Source organism: Ammospiza caudacuta, chromosome 1 (assembly GCF_027887145.1).
Source record: "Ammospiza caudacuta isolate bAmmCau1 chromosome 1, bAmmCau1.pri, whole genome shotgun sequence".
NCBI classification, from domain to species: domain Eukaryota; kingdom Metazoa; phylum Chordata; class Aves; order Passeriformes; family Passerellidae; genus Ammospiza; species Ammospiza caudacuta.
Window position 1 is genome coordinate 20,481,471 of NC_080593.1, and position 19,267 is coordinate 20,500,737.

Genomic DNA, 19,267 nt, shown 5'->3' on the forward strand with positions numbered 1-19,267 from the left:
AAAAAAAAAAAAACAAAAAAAAAACCCCAAAAAAAAAAAAAAAGCGATGTCAGCAACGTCTTGTCCGATAAGCTCGGTGCCCCGGGGGCTCTCCGTGCCGTGGTGGGGTGGGAGCATAGGGGCTGCCGCGGCGTGCCCTGCTCCCATGGTGACACTGCAGCGGCACTTCCTGCTGCACCCGGAGGAGGCGGGCCCGGCGGCCCGGGCGGTAGGTGTGTGTGTCAGGCGGTGGGTGTGTGGGGCTGTAGGTATGTGTGTCGGGTGGTGGGTGTGTGGGGCTGTAGGTGTGTGTGTCGGGTGGTGGGTGTGTGGGGCTGTAGGTGGGTGTGTGGGGCTGTAGGTGTGTGTGTCGGGTGGTGGGTGTGTGTGTCGGGTGGTGGGTGTGTGGGGGCTGTAGGTGGGTGTGTGGGGCTGTAGGTGGGTGTGTGTGTCGGGTGGTGGGTGTGTGGGGCTGTAGGTGTGTGTGTCGGGCGGTGTGTGTGTCGGGTGGTGGGTGTGTGGGGGCTGTAGGTGGGTGTGTGGGGCTGTAGGTGTGTGTGTCGGGCGGTGGGTGTGTGTGTGGGGCGGTGGGTCTGGGGCTGCGCGCCGCTGCGGGCGGGCTGAGCGCTCTGCGGTCCGGCCCGGCGCCTCCGTGTTCCGCCCTTCCCGTTGCGGCTCGAGTCCGGCCCGGGCCTGTGTGTGCCTCGGGGTCCGGCGGGGCTGAGGCGGCGGAGGCGGCGGCGCGTCCCGCCGGGGTGCGGCCGCCTGCCCGGTACCTCGGCTGAGGCGCAGGGCCTGAGGGGCTGCGATGGGCTGCGCGTCCCGCTCCTCCCCGCTCCCTCATGTTTTCAGTAGCGGGTGGGCGAGGGAATAAAGGAGAGAGCCCTACATTCCGCTCCCTGCCACAATGACTGCACTTTCGTTTTCCTCGTGTGGGAAAGCGTGGGCAGGGAGGTTTGAAAATCGTGCTCAGCATCTCTGTTACTGCTGCATGTGACTGCTGGTAGCGTTCATGTGCATAGCTAGATCAAAGCCCTGGTCCGGCATCGCGTTCCCCGCTGCAGTTCCCCACAGAGGCAGATAAAAATTGTGAAAAAACAAGTAAAAGTTTTGTCTTCGAAAGCCCGTCGTATACCTTTTCTGGGACAAAGTGTAGGGCACAGCAGGTCTGGAGAAAAGAAACTCAGGTCCTACGAGCCTGCCTCCTGCTGAACGTTCCAAGTCTGACTCTGGTACTTGAGGGGCACTGGGCAGTCTCCCTCAGCAGCCTGGCTCCCTGCTGCATCTGGACTGAAAAGCATCTCCTGTCCGTTCTCTGCCATGTTCCCCGGCCTGCAAGAGTGCCTTTGTAATGTAAATATTAGCGCTTATAAACACCACATTTCTACATGTCTGCTTAATTATTTTCAGGATTCCAATTCTTTATAAGATTTGGAATGGAATTTTTTAAAGGGCTGGTTTATTATGCTTCTGAAGAAAAACCTTTCCAAATGTGGGCCGTATGGGGATCTTTTTGTGGTCAGTTTGTTTGGGGTTTTTTGTTTATTTGGTGGGGGTTTTTTTGGTTTTTTTGGGGAGAGGTTGTGTAATGTAGGCATTCTACATTAGGCACATGATATGTCACATTTTCTGAAACATAAATCTGAGCTTTGGTGATTTCAATTGTATCGACTGCTAGGTTGTAGTACTGTTGCACCACTATTAGTTTTCGTGGCAATAGCAGGGAAAATTCTTGGCATTTTGTTGGACTGTAAAAAGAAGTTAATTCAATTACAGTTTCTTTCTTTCAATAGCTGCTAATGTTGCCGAATAAGGCTTTGAAATTCCTACCCATGAAACTTTGCCTTTGTCTGATCTCAAAAGTAAGTCTACATAAGGTCACATTCTTTTAGCATTAAGATTTGAATTGAATCAGAAATATTAAAAAATATTCTTGAGGGGTTTTGTATGATAAAAGTGACAACTAATCTCTTATTTAAATGAAATTAATACCAAACATTCGGATCTCTCTTCTCTAAGTATATTTAGTACAATGAAAATGTATTTCAATAGTCAAAATTCCTTATTATGAATGGAATAAACCTAGAGTGATGTTCTCTCCTTCCATTTAAGTTGTTGTAAGGAAATCTAAATTTTTAGGTAGTCTCATTTCAGACTAAAGTGTATATAATTTTTCAAAATGTTTGAGGGGTGAGCAGATACCATTTGGGAAGATAACTGTATTTTATTACCTACAGAGAAAAATGATAAAGAGTAAAATAAAATCTCTGTCAGGACTGAGCTACAATAAGACTTTATAGCTGGGCTTTTCAAGAGGAATTAAAGCTACATCTTGAAATTTCCTATACCTTTTATTGATGTATTTTTTTCACCAGATAGCCTGAAGATTTATTTTAAGGATAGTAGAATTTTTGTAATTGAGAGTAATGTTAGAGTCCTATCCTGACCAATATTTGGAAATTTGAGTGCAATAAAATTGCATTATTAAAATAGGAAGAATCAGAACCAACAGCTTAGTTTGTGGCTACATCTTTTGCTAAATTTATAAACTTACAGAATATAAGAATCACAAAGAAAGTGCTTTGCTTTTTTCAGTTTCTTGCCAGCAGATTTTAAAAACTAAAGGAAGATGTCCTTTTTCCCTAAAATTGTTTTCCAGTATGAAGTTGAAGAGTATCTCACCAAAGTGTTCAGAAATAATGAGGTAAGTGACATAGTTACCCCTAACCACCAAAAAATAATAAATTTTTGTGTAACGTCAATACCTTACAATAAAATATTGTCTTCACATTAAACACAGTGGTTTTTATATAAAATATTTCTGTATTTAAAATAGAAAATTAATGTTTATGCCTATTGGCTCAAAGTAGCATACAAATATTTAAATTAAATTGAGTATAAATCAGAGAATTCAGTTTTGGATCCCACTGAAGAGTGGATCGTAGATCATCAAGCACATATTGACCACATGATATTGACAAGAAATACTCCCTTACCCCAGTGTAGAATACTACAATCTTATTAATTCCTAATGCCAAGGATGAAAAAATTGCTTTTTAATGTACATGTTTATCAATATGAAAGTTACTGATTCATAGATTTGAATTTAGTTTTCCATTTCCTTAGGCTGGTCTATGTACAATAGCAGAGCTCTCTAGCAGTTGCTTTGATACTTACTGCAAACTGCAGCAATTTTGCTGGTACAGCTGTTTTTCCAATAAGTATTTTTCAGGAACTTTATGAGGCTTTCAGTGGAATTGGGCTCCCAGATATAGAGATTTGTCACTATGGCACACCACACAACCATATCCCTCAGTTTCCATGGAATGTTTATTCAGTGGGGTTCCTTTGTGTTGAGCAAGAGGTGTCTGTGTGAATCTCTTAATATAAAATCTCTTCTTTCACTTTCAGCTTATCACTGCTTTAGGTACACAGGAGGCAGAGAAAAAATACCAATCTCTCTTAAGTCATCTATCTCATCCACCAGCTTTTACAACTGTAAGAGTAAATACCCACTTGGCCTCAGTGAAACATGTGAAAAAATTGCTGTTTGAAGAGATCCAGAAGGTTTGTGCAATTTCTTTGTTACAGCAGAATAGCAGGGTCTTTCATCTTTCATCTGAACATGAGATCTTTTCATTACTGGGAGCTATACCTTACCTCAGTGCATCCAGTGGTATTAACATTATGCAATCACACTCATTTCCTGCCAGCATTAAACATTAAATGAAAATTTATTGTGTACCAGTGTCCCTCATCTCATCCCTCCAAGAAAGGCAATAACAGAGGGAAAAGACTTCCAACTCTTTTTTGTGTGGCAGATGCAAACCCTTGATAGGATTGAGGTACTGCTGTGGTAAATAATGTAAAGGTGTCAGAAATCTGTAAGAGAAGATGACAGATAAAAAGGGAAGCTCAGAGTGCTGTCTTCAGCATGCTTAGAACACTTCTGTTTAAGACTAAAGGAGAATGCCTGTATATCTAGATATCATTGGAGAAACTGTTTAGGAAAGTGAAAAAATTGGTTTGTTTTGGAAACTGGAGCCATGGTGATGCTCTCCAGCCACTGTATTTTCTTTTTTAAAACCTATTTTTAATCATTAAATAATTTTTTTATTTTTACTTAATTAAACACTTATTTATCTGATAATATGTAAACCATTATATTTAAGAAATGTATTATTTTGAAATTGTGTCCTAGATCTTCACTCTCTCTAAAAAGATCTGGTTCTTTAAGTAAATTATTAATGCTAGTGGGAGTACAGGGAGCTTTTGCATGACAGGAGCCAAGACATTTCTGTGATGCAGAGGCAGTTGACAGTGTTCTGCTGGCTGGGATGGTAATGAGTTTTGCTAATTTTAGTTTGATTGTAGAAGTCTGGAAATGGATAGTGCAGGGTTATATTTTGTTTCAAGGCAAAAGGCTTTGATGAAAAGTGACTTAAGACCAGCTTTTCACAAACTTCTTGTATTTTAAAGTGTGATTACATGGTAGAAAAGGAAACCACATGACACTTTTGAACAGAAGTATGATCATGGATTGTTTCCTTTTTTAAGAAATAATATTTATTACATGCAAACTGATTTATGGTTTTACACGCTTTAAGGTTATATTCTAGAAGGCTCAGATGAGAAGACATAATTCTGTTTAAATCCTGGAACCTCTATAAAATGGCATTTTCTTTTCAGCTAAATATGTAACTCAGCTGTCAGTGCCCAAACTTGGACTGTCAAGGAAAATTAAAATTATTTCCAGGCTGGCCTATTAAGTAAGACAAGCAATACATGAATAGAGTTATACAGTGGCTTATAACTAATAACAGCTAAGGGTTAACACAGAATACACCCAAGCTTCTAAGGTGGTGTCACTGTGTCTTCTGTGTTCTGACAACAACTCAGAAGAAAGCAAAAACCAGTGATAAAGTTATGAGTGTCAGAACACTCTCCCACTCCCTGAAGTCAGTTCTCAGTCAATCTCTTTGTGGTCTTGTTATTTCTGAATTTGTGGAATGTTTAGTCTTTTGCACCAGTACTTTTAATACATAATGTCCCCTTGCACACTATTTCCCACCTGCTTTTAACTTTTGTGTTTTGTGCTCTACACCTAGAAATGATTAATGGAAAAATGATATTCAGTTTAATTAAGTACTTAAATATTAAGTTTATTACTAGTGCTTACTAATGATTTTTTTTAATGAAACAGCAATTTAAAGGACTATGTGTTCCAGTTCTCGAGCACCCAAAACTTCAGGACATTTTATTAATTCCTGTCATTGGACCCAGGTTTGTAATTTTCAGTCTTTAGCCTTAAAATGTTGTGTAACACAATTTTCTTACACATTTCTTGTTAAACAGTTGTTATAACTAACTCACTATAACTAAGGCACAACTTCTATTTTACTATGACCTGGTGGACAGTCCATACACTAACCAGGCCAGAGTTTTACTCTTAAAAAATGAAAGAAAACATTGAGCTCTCTCCTTATTTATAAGACTAATGTTTTAGTGACATGTATGCGTCCTCCCAGAAAGCCTGGTAGGTGGCAGATGGAAGAGCCAAAATTTGCAGTGGAATGTAGAACTATGGCTAAGTACAGGCAGGGTTTTCTTCCACTGGAAGAAATCAAGTGGAATCAAGAGTTACTCAGCAGTTGTTAAATACAAAGTCACTTTGCCATCATCTGACATAGGAAGGAATAGAGAACTGTTTCTCAATCCCAGTATAATTTACTTGTATTCCTGTGTCAGGTTCATAATAGTGGCAGAAGGTGCCAGAATCTGCATTATTTTGAGGATTAGTTTTCTTCTTGACTCTTTCCTTTGATTTCTCTAAAAGTAAAATAAATATTTTACTGTAATACAGTAAAAATATTTTAATTAAATGTAATTGTTTAAATTTCTAAATGTGATACGTGATAGTTAACAACTTTTTCTCTATTATATCTGACAAAATCCATATTTGTGAGCTAGAGTTTACTTGAGGATTATTTGGTTTTTTTTTCAGCATACTTTTCTTTTTTATTCAACTGCATTTTGTATTTCTAGGCGAGATTTAAAAAAACATCCATGTGAAGTGATAGTTGGAGCCCAGTGTGGATATGCAGTACTCCGAGGAGCACACGTTTATGTCCCTGGAATTGTATCCACCTCAAGATGTAAGAGTTCTCAAAGTACACCCATCTAAGTTGTAAAGATGGCAGAAAAAGTGTCACCCTTGAATAATAGATAAATAAATAGTGACACAAAATTGTTTTCTGTTCTCAGCTGAAATTAATCTTACAGTTGTGGTTTATTGTAATGAGACTTCTTAAAGTTTTTCTGACTTTTTTTAAAAAATATTTTCACTATTTTTCATTTTACTTATGTTAAGTTATATGTAATTATTTCTCACTAGCCTCGCCTGTTTTAAATTCCTTTTTCCATATAATTTGTGGATGAAGTATTAATTCTCAAGGATTTCAATTTCTGGTTTTTCATTTCAAAATATTTTTAAAGAGAATTTTCCAAGTAAAACCTGTTTTTTTAAGAGTGTTTTTTTTTACTACTGAGTACTGTAGCCTTTAATATGCGTGTTAAGTTGAATAAACTTAGAAAAGCTGGCTGCTTAAAAAAAATGGGATACCACATCTGGATGGTGACTAGGTGTATCTTGATTATTTAATAGATACAGATTTTTTATTTCTTCACTCTGTCATAAAGCCACTTACCTTCATGGTTCTGTTAGATTTTAAGTTACAAAATCAAAAACCCCCAGATTTTCTTTATTCTAATCCATTGGCAATTCATTTGTTTACATAAGAGTGATGTAGTAAAAATCTTTTTTTTCATTGATGAGAAGAAATTTATGTCAGTTTTATGTCAGATTCTTAAGAAATGGAAATTATGCATCAGTGCCTGTGAGACAGGATAAAAAAGATCTACATATGCATGCTTTTTGTTCAGCAACCTATTTTTGTTCTTTAAATGTCAAATTAACTTTATGTAAAACCAGTATAATTTTGGATGATTCACCTTATTAGTCTATTGTGATGAGATCTAGTGATCATCTTGATTCTTATTATTAAACAAAATGAGTCAGAAAAACATTTATCAAGTCACTTCATTTCCTTTCAGGAAAAATCCTTCAAGAAGTTTTAGGCATGTGCTGAAGTCCAATTCACTGAACAGGAATGTTTTTCAGTCTAGGGCTTGATAATGAAATAAGTATATTGGCATAGCAGTTGTTGGAACTGCTTATTTGCACAACCCCATAAATATTCAAATCCTTCTTTGAGTCAGCTAGTGATTTATCATAATTGTCACATGTAATTATGCATGTAACATCAATTCAAAGAAAATAAAGATACTATAAAACTTATGGAACACTTCAGGGGAATTGCAGATAAGAAAATAAAAGGGCACACTACCCACTTGATGCCAAATATAATAAAACTGTACTAAGCACAGATGGTCTAACTAGGGAAAAAAATAGTTCAGCAAGAACACATTTAATCACTGAACTTGCAATCCAAATGAGGGTAAACTAATGATCAGGGGGCTTTGAGCTTTATTTAACTAATCACACTCTAACCTTTATGTTTATGGAATGCTGCTGTAATCTACAGAAAACTTGAGAACCCTATGCAGGACTAGTGTATTTTGAAAGGATGATAGCAGAGAGTGAAATAAAATAATTTATGTTTGAATACTGCAGAAAACATTGACAGATATGCTTGATGAAAGAGTTAAATTGCTGCAGGTTTTTGTTCAGTGAAGTTTAAGCAGACACTAATACTGAGCAATCACATAATGTTTTGTGTCACATTGTGTAAAAATAAGTAGTGTAAAAAATGTATTTTCAATGGCTACTCAACAAATACTACAATTTAAGAATATCAGGGCATTTGGGCATAATCAGAAGGCCACCTGAAAATGGGAAAAAGGATTCTCTAGTACAATTCCAAGAATTCTTGGGAAGCTGAACTTCCATTAGTCTTGTTATATTTTCTTGTTCCTCCAGCCTGCCAGTCACCTCAGAAGTGCAGTTTTGGAAATTTTTTATTGCTATTAATAATAGTAAAGGGGCCTTTATTTTTAAGCATATTTTTCAGCCAGTCAACACATAGCACTTGTTCACTATTATATAAAGTCACCTAAACCATCCCTTTTCTATTTTTTCTTTTCTAACTCAGAAAGTTTTTTAAGTCTGTAGGATAACACCTCTAGAGTTTAGTGTTTATTTACATACTTTACTGATCTGGTGGGTTTTAATTGGAGATACAAAACTCTCCAAGAGGATTATTGAGAACAGCAGTTCCCTTAAAGGGAAGAGAGCCAGACCAGAACAAGAATATATAATCACTTGTGTCAAAGCAATAAGTAGTTAGAGAAAAAGCAGTTATAGCTATGTTCTAGGTGGCTATTGAGAGGTCATTAGATAAATTTAGTACTCCTGCCTTTGTTCAGTAAGGGTGAGCAGTGTTGTTTCATGTACTGGTGTGCTTGGAGCAAACATGGAGGACTGGATCCAAAAGGTGTGCTTGTAACTTATGGGTGACCTTGCCTTGATGAAATAAAGTGAGGTTTGTGCAGCCTCTTAGAAAACAAGACACAGTGCCTGACTTGCAGCTTGGTGTCTCTCAGTACCTCCAGTCTTTTGGTAGCTGTCATTCTCTGTGTAAAACTTTAAAGCTTTATATCAGTTGATCTTCTTTCATTATTACATTTAAAAAGTGTGAAGTTTGGTCGGAGAGAAGAGTTGAAGTAAATAGTCTGCTGAAAATCCTAAGTTACTTGGTCACTACTGTTTTGTTAAATGTCTTAATGATTTCAAGCTTTCCATTTTTCTTTGTGCAGTTGTGAAAGCTGGAGATCTGGTTTCAGTGTATTCAGATATTGAAGGGAAATGCAAAAGAGGAGCCAAAGAATTCGATGGAGTTAAAGTTTTCCTTGGAAATGGAATTTCAGAACTCAGCCGCAGCGAAATCTTCAGTTCAAGTGGCCAACTGAAGTAAGTCCATAGTAATTGCAATCTACATATGAGAATGAAAATGGGAAGAAAGAAAATGGGAAAACACTTTTAATTGTTTTGTACCCTATGTGAAGTCACAAAATGGCTTTGCATGTTGGAATTTCCAATATTTTTTGAGAAGCTGTGAGTTTCATAGTGGGATTCATATACCAATTTACTTGCAAGGTAGGAGGAAATAAGTGAGGGTCTTTTAATAATTTATGTTTATTCAGTTCAATAATATCAAACAGAACTGACAAATGTTCCCACTCTGGCAAAATTGCATTTGGGTGAATTGTGTAGTACTACTTCCCTCTTTAGATGGAACAGAAGTGAAGCCTTGTCAATTTCTCCATCTTTTAAAAATATCTGTAGGGGCTTTTTTTTTTTTTGGTGGGACAAAGAACAGAACATAAGGTCAAAAAAAAAATTACTAACATTTGCCAAAGTAGTTACCTATTTCAAGATTACTTGTTCTTCTATTTTGTTGATGAAGCATATGGTTTGTTCCTCTCATGTCACCTAAAACACATATAAAAAAGTAATGTAAAAGACTATGAATGTCAATTAATGACAAAGACTTTACTTCCTGAGAACAGACTACAAAAGTTCTAGTGACAAAAAAGGACCTTGCCAAAGAATTTCTGATTTATAAAAGCTTAAATATAGAAAAAGTAGTGGTAGGATGTAGCTGTTGAGTTGGTGACATGGAACAACAGTATGTAACACTAAATCTGGTGTCTGCAAGTTTCCTTTCTCATATCCTTCCTTCTCATTGGACATAGGCAAAATAATACTCTATCTCCTTAGTAATCTTTTGTTTGTGGACTCAGTGTTGCTTTTTCATGGTTTTCTCTTTATTGTTATCCATTTCCTGGTACATTGGCTTAACAATTATATCTGCATCAGAATTTCCTCCATATTTAAAACTTCTAGGTGACTTCTAATTTCAAACCATAGCTTTGCAGGCAAATCAATGTTCCTGCAAGGCTTTTCATATAGGATTTCTTAGTAATTTGACTGAAATCTCAGGAATTTAGGAAATGGAGAAAAATCTAACTAGGAAATCACATGCCAGTGCCCTAGTGCATACACATGGCTAGCCAAAAGCAGTTATGGATTGAAGTTAAGGTATTTAGGTCTGGTTTTATGCATTTCTTTACAGTATCAAGGCTTGGATTACATCTTGGTTTATCCTGTGTACAGAACCAGAAATTTCCTTTATGCAATTTTACAGATAGTTCCAATTTATCATGTAATGCATTTTTTGCCAAGATTAACTCAACTTTGATGATGTCATTCTAGAGGATTTTTCTAGAAGTATTTTTCTTAGTTGTTCTTTCATTCTTGTAAGATTGTTGTCTCAAGTTGCTATTTGTAAGCATTTGATGATTTTAATTGACTACTGTTAAAATGTATAAAACTGAGTATTTGAAATTTTTTCATGTTTTTCAGGGGGTTGGGCATAAGAATGATAGAGCCAGTCTACCTTAGTCCTTCATTTGACAATGTGCTCTCTAGTCATTTGTTTTTACAGGTATGTTTGTTCCAAAATCAAAAGTCTGTACTATTTACAGAATAATGAATATTCTTTTAGCACACATTCATAGTTCCTACATTCCTTGTTCATTGTAGCACCTAATTCAGTCTTTGGATTTGAGGAACACAAAGCATTTAAAATGAAGTCAGTATCTACATGTAGGTGGTTTAATCATACTGTGTCTGAGCTATGATAAGGCATTTCAAAGCAACATAAGAGATAGTCACTTAAAAACTAGAAATTCCTCTTGCACAGATACTCTGCATAGAGCTGTTAGTTTTTGGAATCTGCCTATGAACCCTGCAATATGAGCCCCTTTCAAGGTACATAAATCTGTAGATAATCAGGAAAATCTCCAAATATTAGGTTGATTTGAAGCTGTTATTTAAGTCCTAAAGACAACTTTAAAAGGTTTTTATACCTTTGTGTTGAACTGAGAAGAAAGTATTTCCATATTGTCTAAGGTGCAGTACTGTGCACAGTCATTGCACATTGTTTCTCTTCAGTGCATCTGTACAGTTAATAGCACAGTTCAGCTTCTTGCTGCTTTAATTCAGCAAGCTTAGACTTCTGTGTTTTGATCTTACTGTTCTTTACCTGCACCACTATGTTAATATAGTAAATATTCCAGTAAACAGGTTAATATAAAGTATTTGTAATAAACAGAGCTGCTCTGCTCTGTGCCAGTGTCAGCTTATTTTAGCTGGACTTTTAGCACTGTAGTCTCCTCAGTCATGAGCTCTTAAACTTCAGCCAGATACTGAGACATAGCTTTAAATAAAAAATGAGCCACTGGAGACTTCTTACGTAAACTGTCCGTTATATATAATACAAACAGTTCATTTTCTGTCAAAGAACTGAGAGCAATACCATAGGTATCTTCCCTGCTGAATGAATTATATTTTTAAATGCATTTGCCATTCCTTAATAAAGGAGTTGATGCAGGGTATAAAATTTGAATTCTCCCATATTTGTTTTTATTATAGAATTTACCTTCTGTAGTTGTGAGCCATATTTTAAACCCTCAACCAGGAGAGAAAATTTTGGATATGTGTGCTGCACCTGGAGGAAAAACAACCCATCTTGCAGCACTAATGCATGATCAGGTAAGAGAAGTAATTTGGCATTTTCTAAGGAAGAAAGTCTGACCTCTGTTCATTTGGGTAGCTCTCTTCACTTAACTGTTAGAATGCACAGATAATTTACAGCAGCAAACAATTGATACTTTGGCATTTTACTTACCAATATAATTTGGTACACATCAGTTACTGAGATGGGCAACAGACAATCTTTATCAAGTATTTACCATCAGCTTTAAAATCTTTTTTGCTACAGACGATAGTTGAAATATATCTAATTTCACTTTTTAAAATGTTATTGAATTATTTTTAATAATAGAATTTTTTACATGCAAGGCAGAGTTATGCAAGAATATGCTGGGTTCATGAAACTGAGATGTATAAAAATCAGGGGTTATGACTGTGTGCCAAAGAGACACACAACTCTACAAAAATTTACTAAAAAATTTCTAATCTGATTAGGATTTTTCTCAGTAAAAATTATCAATTCTGCATAGAGATATGATTTTAGGCTGAATTTCTAGTCTGAGTTTGTCATTCTATGGTAGAATGTCACAAAATCCAAAACTATCTAATGAGAAAGCAACAAAAATCAGAAGAAACAAAAAATATGTAGAGAAAGACAAAGGAGAGGAGAATGTAATAAAATAAGAATGTAAGTACAGGATTACAGCTTTGCATATGTTGAAATGTTATGTGCATGGTGAAATACAGAAATGCAGGTTACTCTTCTTGAGCAGAGGGGAAAAGCATGTAAGATTTCCTCTAAAATTTTGTAAGACTTTATTATTTTTGTTGAAATAGGGTTATTAGAATATATCAGATTGTTTAGAAGTCTTGCAGTTACATTATGCAGTACTTTGACAGGTGCCTGTGCATAAATGGGAAGGCACAGCACGTAATGGTATGAATGCTTTGAGAAAAGGCTTGTATTCAGTTCTGTGATGGTTTGTCTGTGGAAATGTTTTTGCATCAGTTTGGAACAATGGGAAAGCATTAATAATGCATTAGGCAGTCATTAGACATTATATATATATATAAAGCTTCCAGTAGAGAATTTCAGTGTGATAAATAAAGGAAGTCTGCAAATCATGTATTTATGTCATGGATTCATTTACATCTATATTTTTTTCCATCTGTGTATCTACATTTTGTATACCTTTGCAGAATTGCTTTGATTATGCTTGCCTGCAGCTGATGTGGTAAAGATGAAGAATACAGATGTTAAATATTTATCTCACTTGATTTTCATTTTCTGAGTATATAATTTTAATTTAAGATATGGAAGATAAAGGTATGGAAAAAAACACTTATTTTTTAAGAATGGGGATTTTAAATTCCATTTACAGATTTTCCATAGTAATTTTTCACAGACAGCATATTAAACCACTAACATTTCAGAATATTTAAATCACTTACTTTTTTGTGATTTAATTTTGACATTACTATATTGTTTTTAAATTATATTACCAAGATGTAAGATTACTCTGTAATGTTAAGAGCTCTTAAATAAGAATCGGGAATACTTAAAGCTTGAGAATTTGTTATTATCTGCATCCTAGTCTAGACCACTGTTTTTTCAGATGTCTTCTAAGTAGTTGTTCTGGCAGTAGCTGGCATGGCCCAGATGGAGAAGAGTTGTCTGGCAGCTTGTTCTTTTCTCTGGAGAAAAGAACAGAGAAGCTGTGAATAGCCCATCCCTGGAAGTGTTCAAGGCCAGCCTGGATGGGGCTCTGAGCAACCTGCTCTAGTGGAAGGTGTCTCTGCCCATGGTAGGTGGGTTGAGCTAGATGGTCTTGAGGATCCCTTCCAACCCAAACTATTGTGATTCTATTATCTCTTTATCCCTGCAGTATGCAGAGATGAGCACCAAATCCACTGCTCTTGCAACAGATGAAGCTTTGAAGCCCAGTCAGGTCCTGGAGTACACGTGCAATAGATTGGATGGTGCTAGGGGACGAGTAGGAGGTGCTTTGGCTCACAGCAGCTGGACACTGGGCACCACTGACACAACCTAAATCCATTCTTACCTCTCAGTCCTAGATCTGCATATTGCCTAGCATAACATACAGATAACAGCTTATCTTTACTGATTTTTTATTACTCCTTAAACTTAGTCGGTTTGCCCTTCTATAAGCCTTTAGAGAGCCATCACCAAATAGAAAAAAGTTGTTGTTTTCTCAGCATATTGTGTTTGCTGTAGCAAGTCTAGGACAAGTTTTTGGTTGTTGGGTTGTTTTGTTCTGATTTTACTGATGCTACATTTTACTTTCCTTTGTGCTCACAGATTTCATGTAGCAGGTAGTGCTGTGTGTCTATTTTGATTTATTTTGGGGAAGGAAAAAAGAAATCTAGTTTTACATAATAGAAATTGTGTAATTGTGATTTCCCTTCCCTCACCTTTAGACTTATTCTAGTATTTACACTATTTCCCAAAGTAACTTGAGTGACAATCACTGCAAGTATTCCAGTATGTTATGAGTTTGACCAAGTCAGAGACATGGCTGTGGGCCCCATTTCCTCAGCTCTGAGCTGTAGTGTGATCATATTTCCTACTCTCTCCATACAAATTTAAAACCTGTTGACCTATTTTACCATGTATTTGAGGCTTCTACTCTCATTCAAATGATTAAATTTTTATCTTAGTGCCCAGTTCAGCAGTTCAAAACAAACAAAAAGATACAAACAACAAAACTACTTGCCAGAAGTCAGATATTACAGCATCCCTTAGAGTGACAATGCCAAGCATGGCTTCAGACTAACGTGGCTATTGTGGAAAACATGTGGGAACAAGGACTGCAGGAGTGTGGATTTAAGAATAAAATAATTCTGTAGGGAAGACTATGCTTTATTTATTACACTTCCCAGCACTGGGGAAAGGAAATCAGACACATCCATTTAATCACCATACTTTTGATGAAAACTTTGGGATTTTTTTTCAGGGTGAAGTTATAGCCATGGACAAGATAGCTAACAAGATCAAGAAAATCAAGCAGAATGCTGAATTGCTACAGTTGAATTGCATTAAGGCCTTTTGCTATGATGGAACAAAGGCCCTTTCAGAAGAGAAGAGAGAGGATAAACAAGGTAAAATAAACAATTTGGGTACTAGTAGCTTTTAGGAGAACATAGTAATGTTTTGCAAAAACAGTATTATACCTGTCACAGGTTTAAATCTTGGCAGATACCAAAGTTGCCTCAGCACTGTGAATGCACTTTTATTTTCTACTCTTTTGTAATTATCAACTTCTCTATGAAGCAAATAGAAAGTCAAATTATCTGTCGTTGTCACAACCTAATATTCTCAAAGGAAATGCATTCCTTTCCCAGATAATAATGAAGAAGCCTTAAAGCTTCTTTCATGATCACATGTAACCCCATACTGGGAAGTTTATGAGTTGATCTGAGAAAAAAATTATTTTTGCAGAATTGCTTCACTTTTCTGTCTCATAATCCTCATCAGTAAAATGGGGTTATTAATACCTAACTCCCAAGAGTGCTGCAAGGTTTAGTTCATTGATGTTTGTTCAGCTGTTCAAGGGAAAGTTATATACAAGCACAGTGTATTATTTTAAGTAATTTCATTTGCTTTTTTGAAGTGATGCAGTTATGATATTGGTTCTGTTCCCATGATGGAATGATTTAAATGGTATCTGCTGCCTTGATTATTTTTAGTTTGTTGTGCAAAGTATGCTGTTCTTTCTCAGTCTATTTTATCTCAGTCACTGGTTAGCCTAAGTAGGAATCAGATTACATAATTCACCTTCTTTGTCCCTATGCATTGCAGTTATTCCTGCTTTGGAGGAACAAAGGTACTTTCCTAAGAGTCTTTTTATGAACATCAAATATTGTAGGTGGCAAGTAGCAATTACAGAGATTAACTAGAGCAAGCTGTAATACTGAGAGATAATGAAGGCTTTTCTCTACATTCCTGCGAGTAACACATTACATATTTTGAACATTTTAGTAATGGATCAGAGGTAGATAAACCAGATAGACTAATTTTGGAGTCAGGAAAAAGCTAGGTAGCAGTGGTGTGATAGTACAAGTTTGGCAGCAGTAGCACATGGTGATGCTGAGCCAATCTCCCTAGCACTGAGCAGATAGAAACTTCTGGGCTGTTGAGCTATTGGGGCACAGATTAAAGGATAGGCTCTGCATATGGAAGATACATACTGTCATCCAGGTAATAGTCAGAGATTGTTCTCTTCACCTTTTTTACTGAATTGTTCTGCCATGAGAAGTTGCAGTAGTTCATATTACTATGAAGTCCTTGATTTTATACAGCTATGCATACATCACAAGAAATAGTTCTACAGACAGTTCAGTTATTATAAGGCAGTCTCAGTGATTAACTGCAGGTTTGTCTCAGTAAAGGTTTGCACACTTTTGAGCTGACTCTGGTTCTTTACAGACTATATATACAACTCTGTACCCAGCACATCTGAACAATTACATTTCAACATTTTTGATCAGTTTTACATTTTACTTTCAAATTACTAAATTAAGTTAAAAAAAATACTGCCTAGTGGGATCATTTTTGAGCTCACAGAAGTTAAACTGTTCAGTTTTCTGGAAGATGAAAACTACCAGCAGCAGTGCTGAGGCTTGTCTCTAGCTGAGACTAGTTTTGCAGACACTGTCTATAGCACATAAATGTTTTATGTCAAGGAAGCAGTGACAGCCTCTCCTTACCTGCAGTGAAGCCTCAAGGAAGGACACAGCCCCATTTTACATTACTGCTTTTTTCAGAAGGACCTCCATTCTTACCAGAGTCATTTGATCGAATTCTTCTTGATGCTCCATGTAGTGGGATGGGACAGAGACCAAACATGGTTTATTCCTCAACTTTAAAGGAAGTGACTTCATATCAGCCACTACAGCGCAAGCTTTTCACTGTGGTATGTGTTAAACATTGAGTAGATCAGCTGAATTGAACACAAATGCTTTTGCAGCATAAAACTTACCCAAAAAGCAGTCCCTCATTTTCCCTACTTTTTCAGCAGCCAGGAACTATTAGGGTCCTATTAACCTCTCAGCTCCACCAGATCTGTTGCTAGGTGAAGTCAGTTCATTGGAGCATGGTAAAGGTCTGTGTAATCCATAATAAATAAAAAGCTTTGTGTTTTTTTAATTCCCTCAGTTTCATCAGTTTTACATGATAATAATTACAAAAGTCTAAGTCACAGAGCAGGTGACTTAGGAACATGCTAAGGAGTGTGCTTGGGCTGATGCTGAAGGATAAGATGAAACTTGTCAAAATCTGAATGATACATATTCAAAGTGAATGACAGCTTGAAAAGCAGCATAGATATAGCTTCCATGCCAAATACATGGAAACAGTTGACATCTAATGTAAGTGACATAAGTATTGTGTATCCATGGTTGGCAGCAGGTGGTGAAAACAGATCTAATCTGTCTGGGGTATGCAGAGCTGCACAAATAACAAATCTTACAAGGTGAATCATCTCAATGACATTAATAAACTGCATGAGCTATAATGCCTATGTGGAAAGAAGAATCTTTCTTATCCATGTTATCCTTTGCTATATTCCCTGAGAGAAATCAATATCTTAACACTTTTAAGTTTAATTAAGTGTTCAGTTTTAATATTCTAGTTACGTGGGTTATTAGTTAATGTTGCTTAATATGAAAGTTTGAAATTTAAAAATAAGCTGAAATATTGTTTATTTCTCCCTGCAGGCAGTGAAGTTGCTGAAGCCAGGAGGTGTTTTAGTATATAGTACATGTACAATTACACTTTCTGAAAATGAGGAGCAAGTTGCTTGGGCCTTGAAAACTTTTCCATGCCTCCAGCTTCATCCACAGGTAATACTATTTTCAGGGTACTTTGCACAATCTAGTGATCTTAGTTTGGAACTGTAAAGTTACATGGTCTATTTACTAATAAATCTTTTTTTCACCCTGGACAGCTTTAACTGCTGGGGATAGAAATAACAGAAGGAATTTGAGGCTTTTTAAAGTCTGTTTTCATGCTTAATTGAGCTTTATTTAGGCCTCATTAAGTATTTTGCCACTCTGTATTGCTTTAAAACATAACAGGGACAAAAGATAGGTTGGGCAGGTTAAAATTTCTCTTTGCAATTTCTTTAATTTCTTTAATATTTTATTATCGTCTTTCGTACATTCACAGGAGAGGTGAAGTGCTTTTTTTTTTTTTTTATTAATGCCACTGAAGTCATGAAGACTTGCATATAATGTATGGGACATAAATGAAACTAAATTTTTGTTTCAAAGAAGGAGGATGTTATTTGTCTGGGACCTATTTTTGATTTATTTAAAAGGAATGAGGAAAAGAAATTATTTCAGGCTCAGTGTCTGAAGAATGTACTTTGTCTTTTATGGAGTCAGTTCCTACCATTAAGCTGTCAGGGAGGAGGTAATTTATATATGGAGATACTAGAATGTTTTTATCTATACTAGCTACAGTTCATACAATTCAGAAATATCTGTTACCTTTTGTAGTACTTCAGGGGGATTTATCATCAGACCACGTGTGTCCCACTTCCTCTTTGATGAGGAGTTGGGTGTGGTAGTTGTTTATCATCATGGCTTTGAGAAAAGTCTGACTCTGATACCTGCTTTGCTTACACATTCTGTGATGACTTGTACCTGTCTTAAGAAGCTTAGATGAATCTTTAACTGAAATTTAAAAAAAAATACAATAGCTGTTCAATGAGCAATTAATATGATGGCTGGTAAAGATTTAACAGAACTGAAGCTCTTCATCACAGATTTTTGTGGTGTGTTTTTCTGTCTGTATTCTCACCATCCATTCACTAAGAATTTTTCAGTTCCAGACATTTCAACTGAGATTATACATGTAACCTAACAGCATAAAAAATCCTTCTGGGTAGAATGACAGAGCAAAACACAAGCCTTATTAACTCAAATGCAAGATTAATTCTTGCTATATAAACTTTCTCTCACCAGTAAGATCAGTCTTGAATAAAGCACTGTTTTTCACACACACATGCCATATCTGTAAAAATTAATCTTTTATGTATAGTATGTTTTAAATGAGATGACATTGAATTGTTTACCCACATATAATTTATAATACCTTAGAACCAATTCCTACCAGTGTAAACTAAGGTGATATTTTCCAATGAACATGAAGCAGGAGTCTACAGTCTACATACCTCAGGTTCCTTTATGTATTTATTTCCCATATTCTTTAGAATGTCTCAGTGGATGCCTCCTTTTTTATCCAGTCCACTGTTTCCCAGTTTCCCAGTTTGGCAGCAGATCCTGGAAGCACACTGGGTAATGTGGGCAAGGAAAAAACAGGAGATGGAGCCATAAGCGTTGTTCTTGTAGGTGGGAGTTACCACATGGCAGCTGCTCCTTTGTGCAGACTTCCTCTTAGGAGTTTACACAGGAGATACTGTAGATCAGCTTAAATGCAGTAACTTAACTGGAGGGAGAAATGAAAAGGTAGAGGAAGACACTGGTCTGCCTTTAATCAAGTTACTTGAACCTGTGGAATATTGTTTTCCCTGGACTTTTACCTTTTCTTCCTTCCCTTACATCAAGTAGCTCCCTTGTCTCTCTTTGTACGTTACTTTTCTCTCAATTTGCAGTAGACACCTGAGTTTGTCTTTTACCTTCAATGGAAAGCCCTGAAATCCTGCTGAGGGAAAGGGAGAATCAGTGTGC

At 36.6% G+C, this 19,267-nt stretch overlaps 1 protein-coding gene across 5 annotated transcripts in view; it reads left to right on the forward strand.

Annotated features, from left to right (window-relative positions):
• The window catches only part of NSUN6 (NOP2/Sun RNA methyltransferase 6), a 22,157-nt gene continuing 2,890 nt past the window's right edge, over window positions 1-19,267 (forward strand). The window contains exons 1-12 of one of the 5 annotated variants that reach the window (XM_058811208.1): window positions 1-208; window positions 1,773-1,841; window positions 2,639-2,683; window positions 3,391-3,546; window positions 5,183-5,262; window positions 6,025-6,134; window positions 8,815-8,968; window positions 10,424-10,505; window positions 11,495-11,614; window positions 14,530-14,674; window positions 16,340-16,488; window positions 17,291-17,416. In XM_058811208.1, the coding sequence (XP_058667191.1) occupies window positions 47-208; window positions 1,773-1,841; window positions 2,639-2,683; window positions 3,391-3,546; window positions 5,183-5,262; window positions 6,025-6,134; window positions 8,815-8,968; window positions 10,424-10,505; window positions 11,495-11,614; window positions 14,530-14,674; window positions 16,340-16,488; window positions 17,291-17,416 (1,398 nt within the window). In that variant the 5' untranslated portion in view covers window positions 1-46. Of the gene's footprint in view, window positions 209-1,117; window positions 1,333-1,600; window positions 1,842-2,574; window positions 2,684-3,390; window positions 3,547-5,182; window positions 5,263-6,024; window positions 6,135-8,814; window positions 8,969-10,423; window positions 10,506-11,494; window positions 11,615-14,529; window positions 14,675-16,339; window positions 16,489-17,290; window positions 17,417-19,267 lie in introns of those variants that run through there. The other 4 variants (XM_058811235.1, XM_058811218.1, XM_058811242.1 and 1 more) reach the window with 4 other exon arrangements.